Source organism: Lissotriton vulgaris, chromosome 2_1 (assembly GCF_964263255.1).
Source record: "Lissotriton vulgaris chromosome 2_1, aLisVul1.2, whole genome shotgun sequence".
Lineage (NCBI taxonomy): Eukaryota > Metazoa > Chordata > Amphibia > Caudata > Salamandridae > Lissotriton > Lissotriton vulgaris.
The window spans coordinates 346789410-346812273 of NC_141687.1; the positions used below are offsets into that span (position 1 = coordinate 346789410).

Below are 22864 nucleotides of genomic sequence, written 5' to 3' on the forward strand. Positions count from 1 at the left end.
GTTACTTGGAGGGCAATTTGTCATCTTTCATTGGGCTGCAACCAAACTGTGTAGAAAAGGGGAGGCGTAGGACAATTGCTTGAAAACAAAGGCTTTTCGGGGATTACCGTAATAGAGTGGCATCAAGGAGATTCTTAGGCGCAATAGAGTCAGAAATCTTAACAAAGCTGCTGTGAACATTTGGTCACATTTAGGTCTTAATTTTATTGTTGTTAATGTTTGCATGTTATCCCTGCTTATTGAAATATAGTTAAGTTCCCCATTAATTATTAATGTCTGGTTTTAGGAATATCAATGGAGCCTATATTTGGATATTTATGGTATTCACTTTTAGCCTGCCCACTCCTAAGGCGGTGTTTTTGATGGTCATGACAGCGTGAAGGGTTAATAGGGCTAAGGTTGTACCTTTTCCTGCTGATCATCTCAGCACCGTTGAATCTGGATAATGATGTTACAAGGGCTTGTCCTACTTTCTTTCTCCTCTAGTGGTGTCTATTATACTTGAACTTTAAACAATATGTGCCCTTAAAGTGTTCTTGTTCAAGCCTTATAGTTCTCATTTAAGAAGGACGCGTCACAAGCTTGATGTCAGAAGAGCATGGTACATCTGCTCTTGGAGGACCAAGCCATGACGAAATCTCAACAACTGTGTGTGGATTTTGGTAAAATATATTTGGAAACGGTGACTCTTCTTGCATGAGTGCAACTGTCTAAATTCTGAGTTGACTGAAATTCCTTTTGTGAATGTCTCCGGACACTTTTCACCAGTCTCAGGCTGCTTCTGCTGCTTTCATCACACTTGTTTCTCAGGCAGAGATTTACCAAGCTACCACTTGTGCTTTTGTACACACATTCACCAAAATCTCTGCATGGGTTCTACCAGCAGAACTGATGCCAGCTGAGTCGGGGTGGTTTTCTTGGTTTTGATTCTATTGTTTGATCTACTCTGTAAAGCTTTTCATCCTGTTCCAGCTTTCACAGGAAGCTCTGTATGGTTTATTCCCCAGCTTCTCATGCTGCAGACTTTCCTTCTGAGCTTTGACCAGAAGACCTTTAGATCCTCAAGGATGGGCAGACAGCAGAAGGTTTCTTCTCTCACCCCGGTGAACCAGGGTTTCTTAAATACAGCCTTAGTACATAGAACTGGATCCACCCAAGATAAGAAATTCCCTGAATGTAAAATGTGCTCATGAAGCTTAAAAGTCTCTGTTTGCCTGCCCACGCTTACCTTGAATGCTTTACCACTCTTTTGGTATCTGAGCTAGGTGTAGAGATCACAGAGGAGGACTAGCATAAAATGTTGCAGATCAGGAGGAGTTATGCAAGTATCTCAATGTACCACTAAACTTAAGATGTGTTTCTCACACTTTGGTGTCAGGAGCAGGTGTACTGGATAGACTCAGTCTAATGACAAATTAATGATCTTGAACAAGCGATTATTCTTATTCTTTTCAGCGGGGAGGAAGCAGTTTGCCCGCCATGAGTGGGCTCAGAAAGCAGCCTACCTCTTGGGATGCTCGCTTGAAGAGCTATCCTCATCCATTTTCAAGCATCAACCCAAAGCCACCCTTCACAGATCAACGTCCTTCCGCCAGGGGCCAGAGGAAGGTCAAGGTGATGGTTCAGGTATGGTCACAAATCCTCATGGCACAAGATGGGCGGCAGAGCTGGCCAGTGCACTGTTAGCAGGGCTGTGAGAGTGTTAGCCCTGTTGTAGCAGGGTCATATGAGTCTTACTATTTCCCCATACATCACCTGTATTACTATTTCCCTTCACATTGCTGAATTAGTGTTATTCCTCCTCAGGATGAGTGTTAGTCCTTCTCATGACACAGTATCAATATCACTTCTTCGCCTCATAAAGCTGCATCAGTATTAGTATTGCTTGTTGCAGGGCTGTATCAGCGTTACCCATGCCTTTACTCTGACCGCACCTGCCTTTTAATGGTCCCGTAGACTGTGTTTGTAATAACTGGCTATCATTACATATACCTCTGAAATGCATCTGCTAGTCTGTGTCTTTAATAACCCTATTTTGCTCTCCCACAGCATCAAAGATCTCTGCCCTGGATTGCCTCGAAGGAATGGCCTCTGGATTGTACTCTGAGCTATTCACTTTACTCATCTCACTTATAAACCGGTAAGGAGACAGCGCCCCTAGGGAGGATCAACCCTTTTCATCTTGCAGTTGGTTTGTCAAGCTTGATAGGTCTATGTGTTCTTGTAAAGTGCTGTCCATGTCCTACTAGCTGCTAAAGTAACTTTTAATGAACTCTCTGGAATCTATCATTAATGGCGCGGCTCTGAGGAGCCCTCAGTAAGATTAAGGTTCTGAGACCGAGCTCCTTGCATGGATAGTGATTCATTTTCTTGCAACTCTTCTTCGTGTTTACAGGGTGTTCCCTATGAAGCAATGAGCATGGTTGGCCTTAGGAGGAGCGTTAGTTGATACTTGATACCCATGCTCACATCACAGTCATAGGATTAGGTTTTACAGAGATGATGGTGGCTGAGAAGGGTAAGGTAGAACTGAGCTGCATACTCCTCCTTGGTCATAATTAAAAAAGATCTCAGTGTTCATAGTTTTTTCTGGGAATCTAGGTTGGTGTTGGTTGCAACACATTCTTTCTGAATGGGCACACTGAAGGCTTGCTTAAATTATCTCAAAAGTTTTGTGTCAACGGTTCCACTACTGAAAATAAGATGACAGTAAATATATTGGTTACTCGTGCTTGGTCAAACTCCAATAATAAACTGTTAGTCTGCTTTATCGAATATTAGTCAGCCTTTGACAAAGTATATAGGATCTGGCTATGGTGCAAACTGCAATCATGGGTGAGCAACATAACATTACTGCATTTTCTGATAGAATTATTCAAAGATACTGGAGTGCAAATAAAGCTGTTCAGCATAAGGGACTGTCCCCTTGGATCAATACCACTGATGGTATCAAACGTTGCATATTGGCACCACTTTTATTTTTATTATATATAGCGGACATCCCAAAATTCTTATATCACCCAGGTGACCTAACACCGAAATTGGGTGCATAGGGTCACATAAACCATGTTCTACGGTGGGGTCATTGGCTTGCTAAGTTACAGCCCAATTTTGAGCTTCAGTTTATTTGCAAGTTGTGAAATGGGTTTTTCGTTGGATGAGCACATGTAAGATCATGGGATCTAATGCTTAATGTCTTTCCTGAGGTATTCTGGGGATTTCCCGACTATGGCCTTAAGAGTGAAGTAGACTGCTTCGAAACTAACTTAATAATTGACTGGAAGGCAGAGAGGAGATTTCAGTGTGGAAAGGATGGTGTCTTTATGGGTACCATTCTGGCTATGTAGTGCAGGACAGGCACTTCCTGATGTGCTGGCACTTCAAGGCAACATTCTGCACTGATGCGCTATATTATGTGGCATTGATTTCCAAAGTGATATGCCCTAACCAACAATCTTATGTGCTATTGTTTGGTGGGCAATGCTCTTTGGCACCGATTTATTGTAATCATTGGTACTGGTATCTGTTGCAGTAATAAGTAGTTTTAGATCTGTTTAACTGCGGGTTGTCCTGGAAACCTTATACTACTAGACTAGGCCAACCTCCTTGTGTTCTTTGCAGGAAAGCTCTTGGTAGTAAAGAGATGGATTTAATGTCTAGGTATTACTGTTCCACACCTTTGCGTTACTTTAGGTATTCGAAATACATGCTAATCTTTGTTGATTTTTTCTGAGGGGGGGAGAAAGGGTATACCCGGAAAATGTTGGTCTTAAGTTGCATGCAATTGCTCTTGGCCAAAGTCCATAGGACAAGAGTATGCAGTGGATCTCTCAATCGACACTAGAATCCTGAGACATAGCATGAGTAATAGAAACCGATCTCCTATATAGAGATGATAGACTAATGACCCACAAATTATATTTCACCCAGTATCATGCTTTAGTCAAATAGAAGGTATGTAGTGTGGAGTGATGGTTGGGATCCATAAAAATATATGATATAAAAGAAGGTAATGTGTGATGATTGTGGGAACAATAGAGGGCAAAAACATAATGCCAGTGTTGGTCATCCCACTCTTTCTTAACGAGGCTTTGGGCTTTGCGATAATTGAGCCTGGCCTTTCTAATGTCTGGCATGTTTCCAGACCTTATAGCTAACACCAGTAGGCCATAAGATTCACGGCAAGATTTGTTATACCAAAATTGCCAGGCACTTGCGTTTTGGGCCTTCGGGGTTTACTGGTTTTGGAAAAATAGAATTTTAACTCCAAGAAAAGTAATTCATGGAGTGCGGTTGTCTTCCCAATTATATCTTCCTGAGTAGAGAGTGATCGCAGGACACACAGATTCCGAGATACCACCAGATTTATCTTTAGTAGAACCTCAGGATCATCTATGATCCTAGCCCAGCGAACACTGCGCATATCATTTGTAAGCAGGGCGTCCTCAGTAACTATCTCAGTATGATTAATACTCTTTTCACCTCCATTTAGGTGGAGGCTCAGCAAAAGCGGGTTATGATCGCTCTCTGGACGGTCGAGAATCAACATATCATCAAGTATAGACCAGTACTCAGTCTTGATGAGGATATAATCAATACGACTTGTATATATTCCATTGTCAAAGGTTGCCCTACCAATTTTATCATAGGTGGAACGCCCATTTACTGCCCTAAGGCCATGCTCCAAGCAGAAACCCATCCACTGCAGGGATGCTTCTGTACACTTCTTAATTGGCTTCAAATCAAGAGGAGGAATATTCCATTGGACGTCCTCCTCAACCAAGAGAGTTTGTCCGTCGTGGTTTAGGGGTTCGAACGAGCATAACAATCAAACCTGACGGTGTCAAAGAAGTTGTCAAGATCTAGGAAGGTTGGAGAACCCCTCCATCCCGGCTGTCCTCTAATATACACGTTTACAATAAGGATGTCTAGCTGGTCGGGCCGTTTCAAATTTATGACAAGAATGTCCGGGCTATCTACAATAATTTCCAGAGGTCTATAGTTAATAGATTGCCTAACCCAGATGGTTAGGCCCCCTGATGGTCTACCTTTTTTTTCTCTTACAGCCGCTTTATAAAAGTTTAGGTACCCTGAGCGGTGGATAGGGTCCACAGCCCACGTCTCCTGGAAGATCAAGATATCACGTTCCTCCACTAATTCAATCCACTCAGTTATAGATGTTTTACTCATTAATACTGCGATGTTCCAGGAGACGATTTTGAACTTGTGTGTTACGTTTGCTTGGCTAATCTGATTTGGGACCACAGCCAGTTGGGAGTTCATAGAGACCACCCCTCCCACGCTTGTACCCCGCACTCAGTGGACCCAGAAACAATCCTTTTTAGATTACGGCCATCCTTCGAGATACCCCCCACTGAATCCACAGCAATTTTTGTGAATTCAGTGTAGGGAACCCGGTGGACGAACCTGTGCCCTCGCTAGCCAAAGTGGAGGCTCTATCAAAGGTCACCAGTCCTGAGTCAGCTCCCTCCTCTCTGCAGTTTCTTCCTCTAGTTATGTCCATGCCCGGGCTAGAGGTTACATTCAACATATGCTGATCCACTGAAGAACCTTTGAAATCATGCCCCAGTCAGTCCACCCCCTCTAGTCCAGAAAGAATCTCATAACGGTTAGACAAGGGGGGGGGGCAGAACTCATACCAAGATTCAGGGTTAGATCTCCCAAGTTGTTTTTCTCGCCAATTTTGCGGATTGGTTTGCAGGCGGGGAGATGTACGAGCATAAAAATAATTCAAATCAAAAGATTGGATTCCACCCTCCCCACCCGGCCCTGTCCCATTACATATAAACCTAACCACCCTAGGATCCCTGAAGTTCACGATTATGCAGTCCCCCGCTATATCTTTCGGTCTACAACCCAACCAGCTCACCCTTCTAACATGTATGATCTCTGCATTAGTGAAAGCTGGGAGCTATCTGTTCCTATTTAACCAGTAGATGACCTTGTTTTTCAGCTCTCTATGGGTTTCCAGTTTGTCATCTCGAATCCCGGGGACAACTGTCAGTATAACCGTATAGGGTACAGACTCAGGTGGTAGATCGATACAAGCGAACTGCTTTTTCCCACCCTCTATATCTATAACATTATTCCCTTTGGGATGTGTTTCCCCAACCTGATCAGGGGTCACTAACTGTTTTCCATCAACCCTACCATTCTCTATTACACCCTCTCTGCTACTATGGGTTGTCTTTGTTGTATCTGTGCAACACTCAGGACAAAGTAGGTTTTGTCGATTGTCCGCATTACCAACTACTTCTTGGGGGTATCCTTTTGAGGATCTCTTAGGACCAGGGGCCTCTCTATGATGTGCTTGGGGGTCAGGACCCTGAAAGCTCTTCACAGCTTTTTCCAACATACTGGAATTTGACGTTGCAACTTTTTCTAATTTCCCCAGGTTCTGATTAATTTGTTTTATTCTTTCTAATACTGGTAGCATCAGGGATTTCACTAGCTGCTCTGTTTGATCCAAAAGGCCCTCGTTTGTTTCTTTGGCAACTTGTGAGCTAGGAGGTTGCTTGGAATTCCAAATGCTTTTTTCAATGGAAGGGGTATAGGATTTCTCAATATTGGGTGTGGAGGCAGGTGGCCTAGTGGTTTTAATGACTTTGGCGCATCTACCCTTTTGGGGACCAACCCCACGCTTTCTTTTGCCAGTAGGCTGTTTGTCTTTAGGACCTTTCCTAGTTTTCGACTCGGTGGTTACATTAGTGCTAGTCGAAATAGATGGGGTAGGCAAGATTACTTCTACCCGCCTGAATTCTGTAGGTGGTGTACTGTCGTTTGTAGTATTCAATGAAGTACAGACAGCCGACCCTACAGACCCTACCGATACTGGGCTATTTCTCAGGCTGAGAACACCATTGGGTTGAACGATGAGAGACTGCTCAGGTGAAACAGCAGACCTAATAGTACCCAATGATGATCGTTTGGCAAACAGAGGATCTAGAGATAGTCTTTTATCGGTTAGAGCTATCTCGTGCTCTAAAACGACTGCAGCCCTAGTAATGAACTGATCAAGGGTTCCAGTCACTGACCCCCCAATAGTACTAGTCTTAGCATTTCTTCCTTTCCCTGAGCGGAGCGCCATGTGCCTAAGTACTCTAGAGAGAAGTGTTGTGGATAATTAAAAGGTACAAAAACAGCTAGATAAATAATAATCCAGAACTACAAAACATATCAAGAGTCCCAAAATGTGATACAGTCCGAGGTAATTTAAAACATAAAGTCTCACTTTTGGGATCACAAACTAAGGGGGGTGTCCCAGCCCGGCCTCTATCGGCCTTGGATTGCCTCAGACGGTCCAGCCCTTGTCCCGGGCTTCTCCCGGCGCGCCCCGGCGCGCGTCCCACGGGACGAGGGACCAAGCGCTGCTTTAAGCGCCTCCTGTCGTGTGGGTCTAGCGTCGGCAGCGTCGCTGCCGCAGGAATCCTGGGAGTTGTAGTCCCGTGCTCAGCCCCGGGGAAATCAGCGTCTGCTCCTATGATATGGAGCGTTGTGGAAAGTCTGGCAGAGAAGCAGCAAGGCTTAGCGGGGCCCAGAAGAAAAAATGAAACACAGGAGGCCTCGGCCCCAAGCGCTGCTTTAAGCGCCTCCTGGCATGTGGGTCTAGCGTCAGCGGCGGCGCCGCAGCAGGAATCCTGGGAGCTGTAGTCCAGTGCTCAGCCCCGGGCAAATCAGCGTCAACTCTTATGATACGGAGCGTTGTGACAAGTCTGGCAGAGTAGCAGCGAGGGGTAGCGGGGCCCAAAAGAAAAAATGAAACACCAATCATACAATCTGTAAGTGACATAATAAAGAAACAATTATGGGCGAACTCATTTTGATTGGTGACTTTAACTTAGTACAAAGTCTTTCTATTGGTTGACACCCATTGGATAGGTAGGTAAAGCTAAGGAATGTCTTATACAATGCTGAGAACCTTCTCAGTCCTGGGGACATACTGTTTGTGGAGTAATACACATCTGTCGTATAGACTATACCTATTACTCGCATAGTCAAAGGACGTACTCTTATACGTCTTATTGATATAATATAGTCTCACTGTGCCCTAGTAATTTGAGACTGGAGCATTGAAGAGACACCTAGAAAAAGAGGTTCTTAGTGATTTGGCTTCCTCAGGCTAATAAAAGGTAGGATTTATTAAACAGATTTATGGGAAGTATATCAAAGTCTACTTCCACTAAATGACAATGGCAAGAATCTCACTACATGAGATGTTTTTAAGGCTTTGTAAGGGGGGGGGGGGTGTGTACGGATCAGGGACATAACAGGGTGCTAACAAAATATAGATTTGAAAATAATGGTCAGAAAGCTGAATATCACAAGAGAACGAAAGGCTGTCTTAAGTCACTAAGAGGAGTGACTTTACGGAGAGATCAAATTAATTTGTTAATAACAGAAAAATAAGAAGAGCTTTACTCGGAGCTAAACAAAGGTTGTATAAGATAAAAAATACAGCAGATAAACCTTTAGCCACTTTCTTGAGTATTTCAGAATATAAAACCAGAAACCCTGATGTTAGGGATCTTAATGTCTTTAAAACGTATTTGGAAATTTATGTATATTTTAATCCGGCTGTAAAGCAAAAACTCCATTGTGTTACTTTAATTCAGGAAAACCATTTGTATGTTGATGTCTTCGGTGAACAACTGGTCATTTCAACCTCAGTCTGACAGTATGAAAGACGACTCATTCCACTGGTTGAATGCTTATAGGGGAATTCCTGAGCAAGCACATCTTTTAAAAAAAAAAACATTTTGGGAGAATCAATATTTGCCATTTTACAAGCTTATGCAGTTGGACATTGAATGGGAGATCGACAAGCGATACTCCAATGTGTGATACTCATTTGTTGAGGATAATTCAGCGTTTATACTCAAATACTTGGGTGATGTAAATGTTGGACTCTTGGCCCTTTTTATCCCCCAAAATTCCAATTCAAACTTAGCTCTGTTTTGCTCCATTTTTATTTAATTTAATAGAAGACTTAGACAGGGTCCAAATATTGCAATCACAGATTTACTTTGCTACAATGGACTGATGGTATTGTACTTTTAAGTAAATCTGGAATGGGCCAACAAAATCTTCTTACGGCCTTAGCCCAATATTGAGATCAACCATATGAAAGTTAATTTAAGCAAATCAAAAGTAGTCATTTTTGTGGGAAGCTAATTTGGCAAGCAAATTGATAGTTTATAGCGAAAAATATGGACAGAGTCAAACTTTATAAATATTTGGATATACATTTAGAGGAAAGAATAGAGTTGCAACATCATTTATCTGCTCTAAAATCAAAGTCTAACTCACTTACTTTTGCAGTAACTAGTTTAGCCAAGAAAATGTTAAAACCATCACCGAAATCATTAATCTCAGCTGTAAATGCAAAATTGATTCCATTTATGGGGCAGAAATTTTGAAACGCAGGTAATCTAACTTTTTAAAGATTGCCCATTGTAACACCTTCTGGGCCAACTCAAAGCTCCCAAACAAATCTTCACAAACACACAGATTTGATTAGCTTTTAATTTAATAAAATATGCTTGTGCTCTAGAGACCCATTTATTAAGGGAAACATCGTTTACAACGCACGCGTTCCAACGTGTGTTAGTACAAGGCTTTTTTTACATTGTAAAATCCATTACAATGCATGTAGTTACAACGCATGTCATTACATTGCATAATCCATTACAACACATTCCCCAAAGTAACGCCCCAGAAAAGTTAGAATAGTAATTGCATTGTAATGGATTATACGCTGTAACGACATGGCGTTGTAACTACATGCATTGTAATGGATTTTGCGATGTAAAAAATGCGTTGTAATGAAACATGTTGTAACGCGTGCGTTGTAAAGTGTCACCTTCATTTATTAAACATTGTCTCGCCTTAAGACTTCCAAAAGCAATCACTACTTTCCTTATTCTTTATCAAGGGTCAATGCCCAAAAGCATAGATTGCTAATTTTTTTATGGTATAGAACTACTGACTCTATGCCTGCTCTAGAGAGTGGTATTAGAACAAGTAATAACTATTGAAGAGATGGAAAAGGAAGTGCAGAGTCTACCAACTAACATGGTCATATGGCCCAACAGCCTAACACACTCCTTTTACAAAAAATATGCTCGCTCGTGGACCCCCGTTTGACTGAAGTAGATAACTTGTTCCAACAATTGAGTGTAGTCACATCAACAATGAGAGAGGCCGCCATAGCATTCATTTATAAGTTGCAGGAAAGCTCATTACATTGGCTGTAAAGATGCACAAGAATTCGGACAAACCAAATGGAGAGCTTTAAATACTTGTTGATATACTCCGAGCAGTCAAGATTCACTAAAACAAAAATTAAAAAATTCAGCAATAAAATGCAAGTGCTCCATTTGATCAAGAAATCACACAAGTAAAAAATATAACTGATAATTTTGGTCCTGGATGGTGAGTAAGCTTTTTACTGGTTTGATTGGTCCTTTTTAGGTCTCGCCTAGGCAGCACTTGCGCTGTCTCTTCAAGACATGCAGTATTCAGGATATGGGCATTAAGCTCCTCCCATGTTCCGCCCATCTTTACAATTTGCTCCTCTTCCTGTCCTTTGTGAATGATGGCTTTTGATTTGCCAATAGGCTTAGTACCTCCTATAAGGACAAGCCCCTCTTACATGTGTCCTTACTCTGAAACTTTCATTAGCAGTTAGGGAGAACTATTTACTTAATTAATGTCTCGCAGAAGCAGGCACAACATGCTGTGCGAGTACATAGCAATTGCAGCCGCTTCTTTTATATCCAGCCTGACACAGCACTGACCCTTTAAAGGAGTTCTTTAGCATGGTGTCCACCCTCCCCCCAAGATTTTAAATAATCACAGCACAATTAAGAGGGAAGAGCAGGCTGATGCATGTTAAAAGGAACAGCATCCATCTAGTAGATTTCACAATAAAGCAAATCTGTGCGTGTGAACTCTTGAGATCTCGCCATCTTTCAGAGGCTAAAAAACTACATGTCCACAGTTTAAATTTTTTTTGTGTTGAAAGCTGTTTGCTTGCCAGGTTGCATGCATGTGAAACCCAATGTTCTGACTTGAGATGCTTGTTAACGGTGCACTGTAGCCCTTGGTGAGGAACGGCAAGCGCAGTATCTCTTCAGGTATTCTGCCAGTCTTCTTGCAAGTGTTGGGCATGATGGACAGAGTTTGAGTAGAATTGTACACTCAATCAGTCAGCTACATGAGTATCATCAGTGGACCTTGGTGGTGGTATCGCGTCAAAATTTCTGCACACCACACTTGGAATTTTAGAAGCTATAATAATTTCCTAATTATTGCCAATAAACAATGGTGGCATGTCAGTGATATACTACATATGGTAAACTGTTGCCTCCTATCACAGGACAGTGTACTTCACCTGTATCCACACATATAAATTACAGTACATTTAAAGGAGCACTTGTTTTAGGTTTAGTAACCTACTTAAAGGGGCCAGCCAGTGAAATATTTCACTGAACATTTCAAAACTGCAGCAGACATCACAAAATAATTCTACTACGTTTGGTGTTGGTAGCTGCTGGGGAAAGAGAACTTTATGTTTTTCTCTGCACTTGAAGGCACCTTTATACCTGGTGCATTGTTCTGTGCCTTACAGAACATGCATATACTTGTATGTTAATTGCACAGCGGCATATCCTATAAAATAGTATTTATGTTAGGACGACATATTTTCAAAAAGGAAATCTTTGAATTATAAGTGTTTAAGGTGTTTCTAGTACAACATATGTTTTACCTTTGAAAAGCAGAATCACCTTTTGCCGATCAGAAATCAAGTTTTTTTTTATTATTTCTGGGCAGGTATTGTTCTTCTTGTGGTAATCGGAGTAGCTCTCTTTGGTCCAGGTGGTGCATTTACACCGGGGCCTATTTGTGTAAGGGTTCCTCTAATCCCCATTGTAGCTGTTTTTTTATCACCCTTTTGTTAGGCCAATAGGCGTATTTACATTGCCTGCCTGAGGGTTGTTATTGCACCCTTGTTTATGCCACTGAATGTAATATCATGTTTATAAAACCCTCGCATACCAGGAGCATTAAGAGGCGGGAAGCAGCGTCATGGCAAGGCATGCTTCTGTGGAAACCATATTCTGATACTGAAATCAGTCCTCTAAGGGCATGTGTCCAATAACTTGCAATGTTAATGCAGAGGGGGAGGGGGATTGGGCAACACTTAAAGTTTGGCACATCACAGCATAGAGTAGCCTTACAGCCTATAAGTTATTGTCCAAGAAACTCTGTCTGGTGTGTTGCACATCAGCCTGCCACCCTGCAGGACTCATAGCAATAGTAACTCAGGCGTACAACAGTGAACAACTACAGGAATGTGCTTGCACAGGTTTTTCTGCAGTACCCATCTGTTCTGTGTTAAATCCCTTGCAGCGTTGTAATTTTCAGGACAGAAAGTTGCAGCTGGCTGCGTCAGTAACTCCCACATTCTAAATCCTCTAGGCAGTGCTGCAGCTGTGTCTCTGGTCCTGTTGGTAATTCCTTATTCTTAGCAGGGTTGCTAGCTGCTTCTCTGGTCCTGTTGGTAATTCATCATTCTAAGTCATCTATTCAGTGCTGCTAGCTGCTTCTCTGGTCTCATCGGTAATTCCTCATTCTAAGTCCCCTAGGCAATGCTACAGCTGCATATTTCGACCTGTTGGTAATTCCTCTTTCTAAGTCCTCTAGACAGTGCTGCTAGCTGTTTCTCAGGTCCCATCATTGCTTCCTGACTCTATAACCTCCACACAATGCTGCCATCTGCCTCTCTGGTCTCATCAGAACCTCCTGATTCCAAGTTCTCTAGACAGTGTGTCAGCTGTGACTCTGTTCATGCATCCACTACACTCCAAACCAAAACACATAGACACATAAAAGACATTGTCATTTACGCCACCAAATGCTTGTTTAACATATGTATTTAAAAATGTGGGTGTTGGCCCTGTAATATGGTAGTATACTTTGACCAGCTACACTGCTCCCACAATACTGTTGGTCAGTGGTGAAAGATCACATGCTTTCCAGTTGTATTGTTGGACCGAGGAAGGGCTACCTTCTCGCTTCCATCCTCTTTGCTCTGCATAGAGAATGGAAAGGATACAATTCGGTGTTGTTTTCTAAAAAATTCATCTATTGGCAGATTATGTTTCAATTACATATATATATGGAAAACATATAGATCCATCCCGGGCTTTAAAGTAAACTTAAAGAAGTCTAAAATAATGTGTATAAACTACCAGACTCAGGAACCTGAGAGAGGTTAGAAGTCCTATTCCCCTATAAATGAGTGAAAGATGACATTAAGTACGTTGGGATGTACATAACACCAACAATTCAGGGACTATGCAAAGCTAATTACCCGGAACGCCGTCGAAAATCCAAATAACATTTCCTTAATCCTTTCCCTGCTGATGACGGAACCGCTCCGTCATCAGCTGTGGTGGCGCTGTGGCGCTGTGCTGATGACGGAGCGGTTCCGTCATGGCCCGCTCGGCGCTCCTGCGCGGCGCGAATTCCGCGCCTGCGCTGAGCGTTCCATTGAGCGGGGCGGGCCATGACGGAACCGCTCCATCATAAGCACAGCGTAACCGACGCTGGTGACGGAGCGGTTCCGTCACCAGCATGCGGCCGCCGCACGGCCGCCCCGCCCCCTTAGCACTGCGGCGGAATAGCCGCCGCAGTGAAGGGGTTAAATGAAAATCTCTTTATATATATTGAATAGGTAGAATAGCCCCATAAAAATGAATATTCTGCCAAGATTATTGTATATAAATTCCAATTTTTGTCGGTGATGTTTCCTAGACAAGAAATGGTAAGCATCCATTTATCCTGCAACAGAATACATATGGATTGGGGAAAACCTAAATCATCACAGAAGCTGATGCAGGTGGGTGGAGGAGGGAAAAATTGGGCTACTGAATATTGAAATATTGAGTACTAGTGTATTACAGGCCAAATAAGAGTTGCATTCATATGGTTATTTCATATCATAGAGAAAACACTGGCCCCATAAGTTTCAAGTTTCATAATGACCGTGCACTAATGGGCAAAATTATTTGGAACCTCGAATGGCTGTCTAAAGAACCTTGGCTAAAATGTACCATATGTATGAGAGCTAACGTGACCACTTATGAACACTGAGGATGAATTTTCAAAAAGCTCTAGGGTCAGTTACATTACATCTCCCTTTAGCTCAATAGGCTACAATCAATGTTAGAAACCACTTCACGAAAAGAGAGGACGAGAACTGTTGAATGTTGAGGTACCGCTTTAATGAAGAGGAAATCAGAGCGATTTAATCTTCTATAAGGGACTGTGCAGTTGGGGAACAGGAAAAGCTAAATTACTTGAAACTCATGCACAGTGTACTTTGGCCAATTAATAAGAAGGCAGGACTGAGATCTCACTCCATTTGAGGAGCATTTCACGTCCTATGAATCCTCAAAGGGAATTTGTTGTAAATAAAGTAAGTCCATTCCATGTAGTTTCTTTATGTAGATTTATTTCAAGTTGAGATCTTATGTAGAGCCCCACCAGGAGCAGCCTCCTTGCTGCTCAGCCCTTCCTCCAACTGACACTCTCTCATCCAACATTCCCTAACCAGCTCTCACACCAACATTCCACTCCACAGACACACAGGCTGAGCAGCAGGTATATATAACACATCTCCCTTTCTTAATACCAATAAAAATCAACAGCAAAAGAATCACAAGAAAATAGATGCATGTATAAGATGGCAATATTAATTAGATGCAAGAGAGGGGCAACATACAATACATGTAGATGGCGAAATACATGAATATAAATTAGCAAAAAGATAAATATTTGGAAGAAGTAAAAGATTACGCAATCCAGCAATTCTAACACTCACCACTTCTCCCTTTCTCATACAAAAAACAAAAATCCACACTCCCTTAAAACAAACCCAAAGCAACACACAAACTAAACCCAAAAAAACAAACAAGAAGGCTGGCCAGGCCAACAAGAGGTAGGAAGGGTCCCAACTAAAAGGCACGACAGGACACATCAATCAGAAATTCCACCCAAACAGATATTTGGGTTGTGATGTGTGAAAAATGCAGTCCACAGGGAACCTGAAGAAAAGCAAGCCAACACTCCACCCTAACAGAAATTTGAGTTATGACGTATGGAAAATACACTCCACATGGAACATGAACATATCAACCAGAAATTTGGGTTGTGATGTGTGGAAAACATACTCCACACGGAACCTGAAGAAAAGCAAAATACAATCCACCCAAACAGAAATTTGGGTTGTGACATATGGAAAATATGCTCCACACGGAACATAAAAATACCAACCAGAAACTCCACCCAAACAAAAACATTAGTAGAACCTACGCCCAGTGGATTTGTAAATCCAGTACTGTAAAGTAACGAGTCCACGCACAAGTGGAAGGTCACATAGCCTGTAGGCTATCACAGCGCATAACTCTTGCAAGAAACCCTGAAAAACATCCTTGTCGCTAAAATATGTTGTAAATAAAGTAAGTCCATTCCATGTAGTTTCTTTATGGAGATTTATTTCAAGTTGAGATCTTATGCAGAGCCCCACCAGGAGCAGCCTCCCTGCTGCTCAGCCCTTCCTCCAACTGACACTCTCTCTCATCCAACATTCCATAACCAGCTCTCACACCAACATTCCACTCCACAGACACACAGGCTGTGCGGCAGCTATAACACAATTATAGTTAAAATACACTCTTCAGTTACTACAGTTCAGAATATCCCGAACTGGCTGTTTATAATCACATGGGGGGGAAAAAAAGCTTACGAAGAGAAATAACCCTAGAACAATGGAAAAAGTTATGGCGTACATAAAATGTCAGCAAGGAAAAATCGGGTATTTCAGTATAAAATAATGTGTAGCTGGTACATGACACCTAACAAATTAGAAATAAATGTTTTCTAATACTTTCAATGAGTGTTAGAGGAAATTCAGGATGAAAGCGAATACAATACATTTATGGTGGTCCTGTCCACTGTTACAATAATATTGGAAAAAAGTGGTGAGATGGCAAAAGCCTTCAGTCACACTAAAGCTGGTCTGCAAAGGCGTGGTATGTTTGTGGGGGAATTTTATCATGGTAACCCTAGTGTCCACTCACATCAAGCAATAAACTATAGTTTGAAGCAGACAGTGTACCCACAACAAACCCAGAGACAGAAGTCAGTTAAGACAAAAGCAGAGTCCTCTATCAGCCACTCAGTAGATAAACAAGAATTGTCTTGGCATCCAGTTCTTTCACTTTGAAGTGTGCCAAAAGTGTTACATGTGTTTCAACAGGCCTGGATTTGATACTAATTTCAAAAAGGCAACCCACGGCTCCTACTGTGAATGTTCTGCGGAGTTAAGGGGTGTCATCTCTACCCAATCAGGTCAGCCTATTGTTTGCTCCTTGGAGGCATTTCACATCTTTTTCAGACTTACTCAAACTGAGCACAAGCAAAGAGCTGTCTGGGGCTTATGCTAATTAGCAACTGGACAGTTCAGGCAGATAAAAGTGTAACTTTCTAAAAAGTTACTTTTCCTTAATATTTAAGAAATATCTGACTTGGCCATTAAATTGGATTTTTAGCAGCTATTACACATGCTGGTTTAATTATTGTTCTAGCTGGTTCCATTCCTGAGAAACAATATCAGTATTTTAATCTGTACTCTGAGTTACTTCATAGGACAGCTAGGCTTTCCACAATGAAACTAGCTTTCAGAGCCTTGTCACTGTAGAGACATGGTAATGTTAATTATCAATATGACTCACTTTTAAATGCCATGCATCATCTCATGTGGGCTACAAGGCTCACGTTGAGGTGATTACTAATATTTAAAAGGGAGGATTTTACTTTTTAATTCTGGTTATTTTAACGGGTCGCACTGCAGCGGTCGGGCTGCACAGGATTGGCCTGAATCCATGTTTGCTTTGCCACTGTAGTGGATGGGAGCTGTATGCCACCAGTGGAACTTAGCTTTCAGGCCCTTGATAGACTTAGTACGCCATGTAGTAGGGACTTGTATACAAGTTAAAGGAACGAATTAGGAATAAGCCAGTTCACCCCTTTTTAAAGGTGAGACATAGGCCCTTTTCTTCTGGTTTAGCAGGGGTAAAGTAAACAGAGTTTCCTAAAGCCTGCAAAAATAAATACAGCCCAGCAAAGGTGAAAACTCCATGGTGACTATGGAGAAAGTTATACATCCTACAGTAACAAAGTGTTCCATAAATGCTTCTTATAAACGATTCAAATACCTTGTATTAGAGTTCAGGGTCCTTTTTAGGTCTCACCTATTACATCCCGAAGGGATTATAGGCGAGATTTATAGTAAGCAGACCTAAAAAGTCTACCCACTGCGGATCGCGTACAGTTCATGTGAGCCAGGCGCGTGCACATCACATCACACACCATTTGTTATCAGCTTGTGAGCCTCAGCATCAGACTTCAAAGGATCCGCCCCCCCCCCCATCAGACTTCAAAGGAATCTGCTCCGCCACCCCCCCCCCCCACGCAATGCCGAGAGCTTGTTTTTCACTACTCCGAAAGGCTTCCTTGTATCAGCCTGACTGCATGCTTGTTTAATGTGGTGGATACTCACTGCCATCTAGTGGCCATGTTTTATTGTGAAAAGCTTCAGCCTCTCGCCCGTCCCCGATGGGTCGGAAATGGTTCGCTCATGCGCAAAAGTGAACGGTTAATCACAGTGGGAAGGAGCCGCTCTCTTCTGATGCCCTCAGAGCTCAGCAGAAAGGCACCCACGGTCTCCAACTGGGTGATCACCATCAAAACAGGTTTTAACAAGAAACTAATCTCCGCATCAACCACAACCGGACCACAAGTATCAGCATCAGACTTCAAAGGATCCGCCCCCCCATCAGACTTCAAAGGAATCCGCTCCGCTCCCCCTCCCCTCCCCCCACGCAATGCCGAGAGCTTGTTTTTCACTGGTCCGAAAGGCTTCTTTGTATCCGCCTGACTGCATGCTTGTTTAATGTGGTGGATACTCACTGCCATCTAGTGGCCATGTTTTATTGTGAAAAGCTTCAGCCTCCTGCCTGTCCCCGAGCCTCGTCCTCCCTGCGCGGCCTCAAGCGCCATCGCTCCAGGGTTTCCATCCAAAGTACATCAACAAAAAAAGGGGCATATGTTTGTTTAAGCCGCTCAAAATAGTAGTTTTTAGCAACAAAAAGACTAAGTCAGGATAAAGAAAACGTTAAAACTTGCATGGGTTGGAAATGCTTCGCTCATGCGCAAAAGTGAACGTTTAATCACAGTGGGAAAGAGCTGCTCTCTTCCGATGCCCTCAGAGCTCAGCAGAAAGGCACCCACGGTCTTCAACTGGGCGATCACCATCAAAACAGGTTTTAACAAGAAACTAATCTCCGCATCAACCACAACTGGAACACAAGTATTAAAAACGCCTGTCTGGATCCGCCTTCGAGGAGTGTACATAACACTAAACAATGCAGGGCAAAAAAGACGCCCACCCGTCTTTTGTACAGCACACATTGATCACAACACCAAACAACTGCAAAATGCTCCAGCAATATCGAGGTTAACTTACGCTCTTAACGCCCCCCAAAACACAGCCATGCACAAAGGCACCCTCTTCTCCGACCGCCCGCTTAACTAGAAACAAGGGCTTGAAAGGCTACCACCCACTGACCTTGTAAGGTCCTCAGGGAGTACTTATGTCGATGGCACAAAGAACGGCCACCCAAACACGTGCACCCAGGGAACAAGTCTACAACGCCGCAAAACACGAGCATATCCCACCCTCACCCACCCTCACACACCCTCTCACCCTCACCCTTACACACCCTCTCACCCACCCTCACACCCCCTCACCCTCACACACCCTCTCACCCACCCTCACCCTCACACCCCCTCACCCTCACACACCCTCACCCTCACACCCCCTCACCCTCACATCCCCCACCCACCCTCACACCCCCTCACCCCCACACACCCTTAACCTCACACCCCCTCACCCTCACTCACCCTCACCCCCTCACCCTCACACCCCCTCACCCTCACACCATCACACACCCTCACCCCCTCACCGTCACACCCCCTCACCCTCACACCCCCTCACCCTCGCCCACCCTCACACCCTCTCACCCTACCCACCCTCGTACCCCCTCACCCTCACACCCCCACACCCTCACACACCATAACTCACCCTCACCCTCACACACCCTCACCCTCACACACCCTCACCCTCACACACCCTCACCCATCCTCACACCCTTACACACCCTCACCCTCACAACCCCTCACCCTCACACCCCCTCACCCTCACACCCCCTCACCCTCACACCCACACACCCTCACACCCACTCACCCTCACACACCCTCACTCACCCTCACACACCCTCACACCCCCTCACCCTCACAACTCTCTCACCCTCACCCTCCCTCACCTTCACACCCCCTCACCCACCGTCACACACCCTCACACACCCACACCACCATAGCATAACAAAACATAGCATAGCAAAACACAGCATAGCATAACAAAAAAAGCATAGGATAGCAAAACATAGCATAGCATAACAAAACAAAGCATAGGATAGTAAAACAAAACTTAGCATAACAAAACAGCATAGCAAAACACAACAAAGCATAGCATAACAAAGCATAGCATAACAAAACATAGCATAGCATAACAAAACTTAGCATAACAAAACAAAGCATAGCATAACATAACAAAGCATAGCAAAACAAAACATAGCATAGTATAACAAAACATAGCATAGCATAACAAAACAAAGCATAGCATAAGAAAACATAATAGCATAACAAAACATAGCAAAACACAACAAAACATAGCATAGCATAACCAAACACAACAAACATAGCATACATAACAAAACATAGCATAGCAAAGCATAGCAAAACATAACATAGCATAGCATAACAAAACACAACATAGCATAGCATAAGAAAACAACAAAACACAGCATAACAAAGCATAGCATAGCATAGGAAAACACAACACAACATAGCATAGCATGACAAAACAAAGCATAGGATAGCAAAACTGAACATAGCATAGCATAACACAACAAAGCATAGGATAGCAAAGCAAAACATAGCATAACAAAACATAGCATAACAAAACATAGCATAACAAAACAAAACATAGCATAACAAAACATAGTATACCAAAACTTAGCATATCAAAACAAAACACAACAAACATAGCATTCATAACAAAACATAGCATAGCAAAGCATAGCAAAACATAACATAGCATAGCATAACAAAACACAACAAAACATTGCATAGCATAAGAAAACACAACAAAAAACATAGCATAGCATAACAAAACATAGCATAGCATAACAAAACAAAGCATAGGATAGCAAAGCAAAACATAGCATAGCATAACAAAACATAGCATAACATAGCAAAACATAGCATAACAAAACACAACACATAGCATAACAAAACATAGCAAAACACAACAAAACATAGCATAGCTTAACAACAACAAAACATAGCATAGCAAAACAAAACCTATAATAGCATAGCAAAACATAGCATAGCATACCAAACACAACAAAACATAGCATAGCATAGCATAACAAAACATAGCATGGCAAAACAAAGCAAAGCATAATAAAACACAACAAAACATAGCATATCATAACAAAGCATAGCATAGAAAAACGTAGCATAGCATAACAAAACACAGCATAGCATAACAAAACACAGCATAGCATAACAAATCAAAGCATAGGATAGCAAAACATAGCATAGCATAACCAAACAAATTGTAGGATAGCAAAACATAGCATAGCATACAGCCTCACTCCGCACCACCACAGCATCACTCCGCACCACCACAGCATCACTCCGGGGCACCACAACATCACTATGCGCTACCACAGCATCACTGAACGCCACTGCATCACTCGTTCGCCACCACAACATCAATGTGTGCAACCATTCAACAACAACTAGTTCAAATATGTTCTCTCAATGTTTCAATCTGTATTACAAATGTAAAAAAAAGATGTTAATATTTCACTTCTGTTCTTGGATTTTCATCACAATAAAATACACTGAACATAATCTTCACAAAAGTTATTTACAAAAGTTTAAGCTATTGCCATTATAAATTACAATAACTTTTATTTAAGTATTAATTATTTAAAAAAATGAAAAGCCATTGTTATTTGTAATATCAATACATGTAAGTCACGTAAATACAACTCATATTGCATTACAAATGCTAGAGGTGTCACATTTGCGAAAGTTATAACTATTGGCATTGTAAATGACAAAGCTATTAATTTAGCTATTTTCAAAAACAAAACAATTTAAAAAAATGTGTCATTTACAATACTAATAGCTCAAACTTTCCTAATGCGAGACCTATTGAATTGCAAATGCTTGTTTTTTAGTTTTTGGCTGCCATCATGTAGGTCCATAGTGTTAAAAATAAATATGTTCCTATTGAGCTCCACACACCCTTATATCTCACAGGCACTGTTGTTGGCCATATTATATGGCTGCACCCAAATGAAAGCAGTAAGTACTTTTTTTTAGCATTTCTCATTACAGAGAGGTCACTAGAGGGGAGCTAGGCATTAACCAATGTAGGTAAACAGTAAAGAATTGGAATGTTTCAATCCAGTACCATAGAGAACTTTAAGGAAGTCATCCTTGTCCTATGTAAGCCCAACACTTTGGCTCTGCATGTCTGGGCGGATTGCAACCTCTGATATGGACCCAGCCTGGTAATCAGACCCAGCCATGTGTCTTCTTTTTAAAGCATAGGCAGGTATATTTCAAATGTGCCATAACTGTCATCATAGTAAAGCAGCTTTGTTTTTTCCCTTTGCAGAGGGACAAAGAGTATTGCTATCAGAAGCAGGACTGAATAATATATTTACATCTATTTCTAAAACATAATGTGATTTTTAGTTTGAAAATTTCCCTGAAAGCCTTGGAAACAAAGCATAGGTTTTGGTATATAAAATGAAATGCAAGCCTCGGTTTGTAACTTGTGATTGAAAATTTCTTTCAGAAACAAATTTCCAATGTTTAGATAACATTGCACGAGGAAAGCAGTGGTGAAGTTAAATTCTGGCTGCCTATTGCCTTTATAGCAGTTATAAGACATGAAATGTACACTTGAGTGAGTTCAACTAGAGTGCATTTCAGTGGCATGTACATTTCCGTCTGGAATTGTACTCCATTCATATAATTTGATTAGAAAAACACAATGGCGATGAGTGGAAAGTATGCAAAAAGCCCCAGCCTCTGGCAGTCACTTTGATCACTTGTTTTCACCCACTGCGTCAATTCAGACAGAGACCAGCCACATACAAATCCGTTTTGGCCTTTTCCAATAGGAACAGTCCAGGCAAGTTCCTTTCCGAACAGAAACCCAGGCAGCTCACGACCACTTTCAATGGCTTAGACGTGTTCCTGGTATTCCAGCCAGCACTTTGGTTTTTTCTCATGTTGATGCACTTTGATTACCGTGCTCCTGAGCAGCCACTTCAGTGGACTGGCCACACAATGACATCTGTGACTGAATACATTCAGAAAGGCGTCCTGGAAGGCGCTGTTGATCCATGACTTCCAAGGGTTTTTATTGAAGAGGAGGAGATTTCCTTTGAAGCTCCGTTGGCTGGCCTGGATTCGCGAAGGGTGGAATTTTGGAGGGAGGAAGTCAACTGAAATAGGGATTCATTATTATGAATTGCTGGTACATTTAGGTATAGTTATGATACCTACAGCATGCACTCAAGAAAGGAAGTGGCTCAATTTGCTGCAGAACTGAGAATGGGTGGACATA

The 22864-nt window shown here is 42.2% G+C and overlaps 1 protein-coding gene across 22 annotated transcripts in view; it reads left to right on the forward strand.

Moving 5' to 3' along the window:
- The window catches only part of MYO18A (myosin XVIIIA), a 778205-nt gene that overhangs the window by 380202 nt on the left and 375139 nt on the right, over window positions 1–22864 (forward strand). For all 22 annotated transcript variants that reach the window (XM_086955115.1, XM_086955123.1, XM_086955114.1 and 19 more), the window contains 2 exons: window positions 1456–1626; window positions 2050–2140. In XM_086955115.1, coding sequence (XP_086811241.1) covers window positions 1456–1626; window positions 2050–2140 — 262 coding nt within the window. The remainder of the gene's footprint in view (window positions 1–1455; window positions 1627–2049; window positions 2141–22864) is intronic.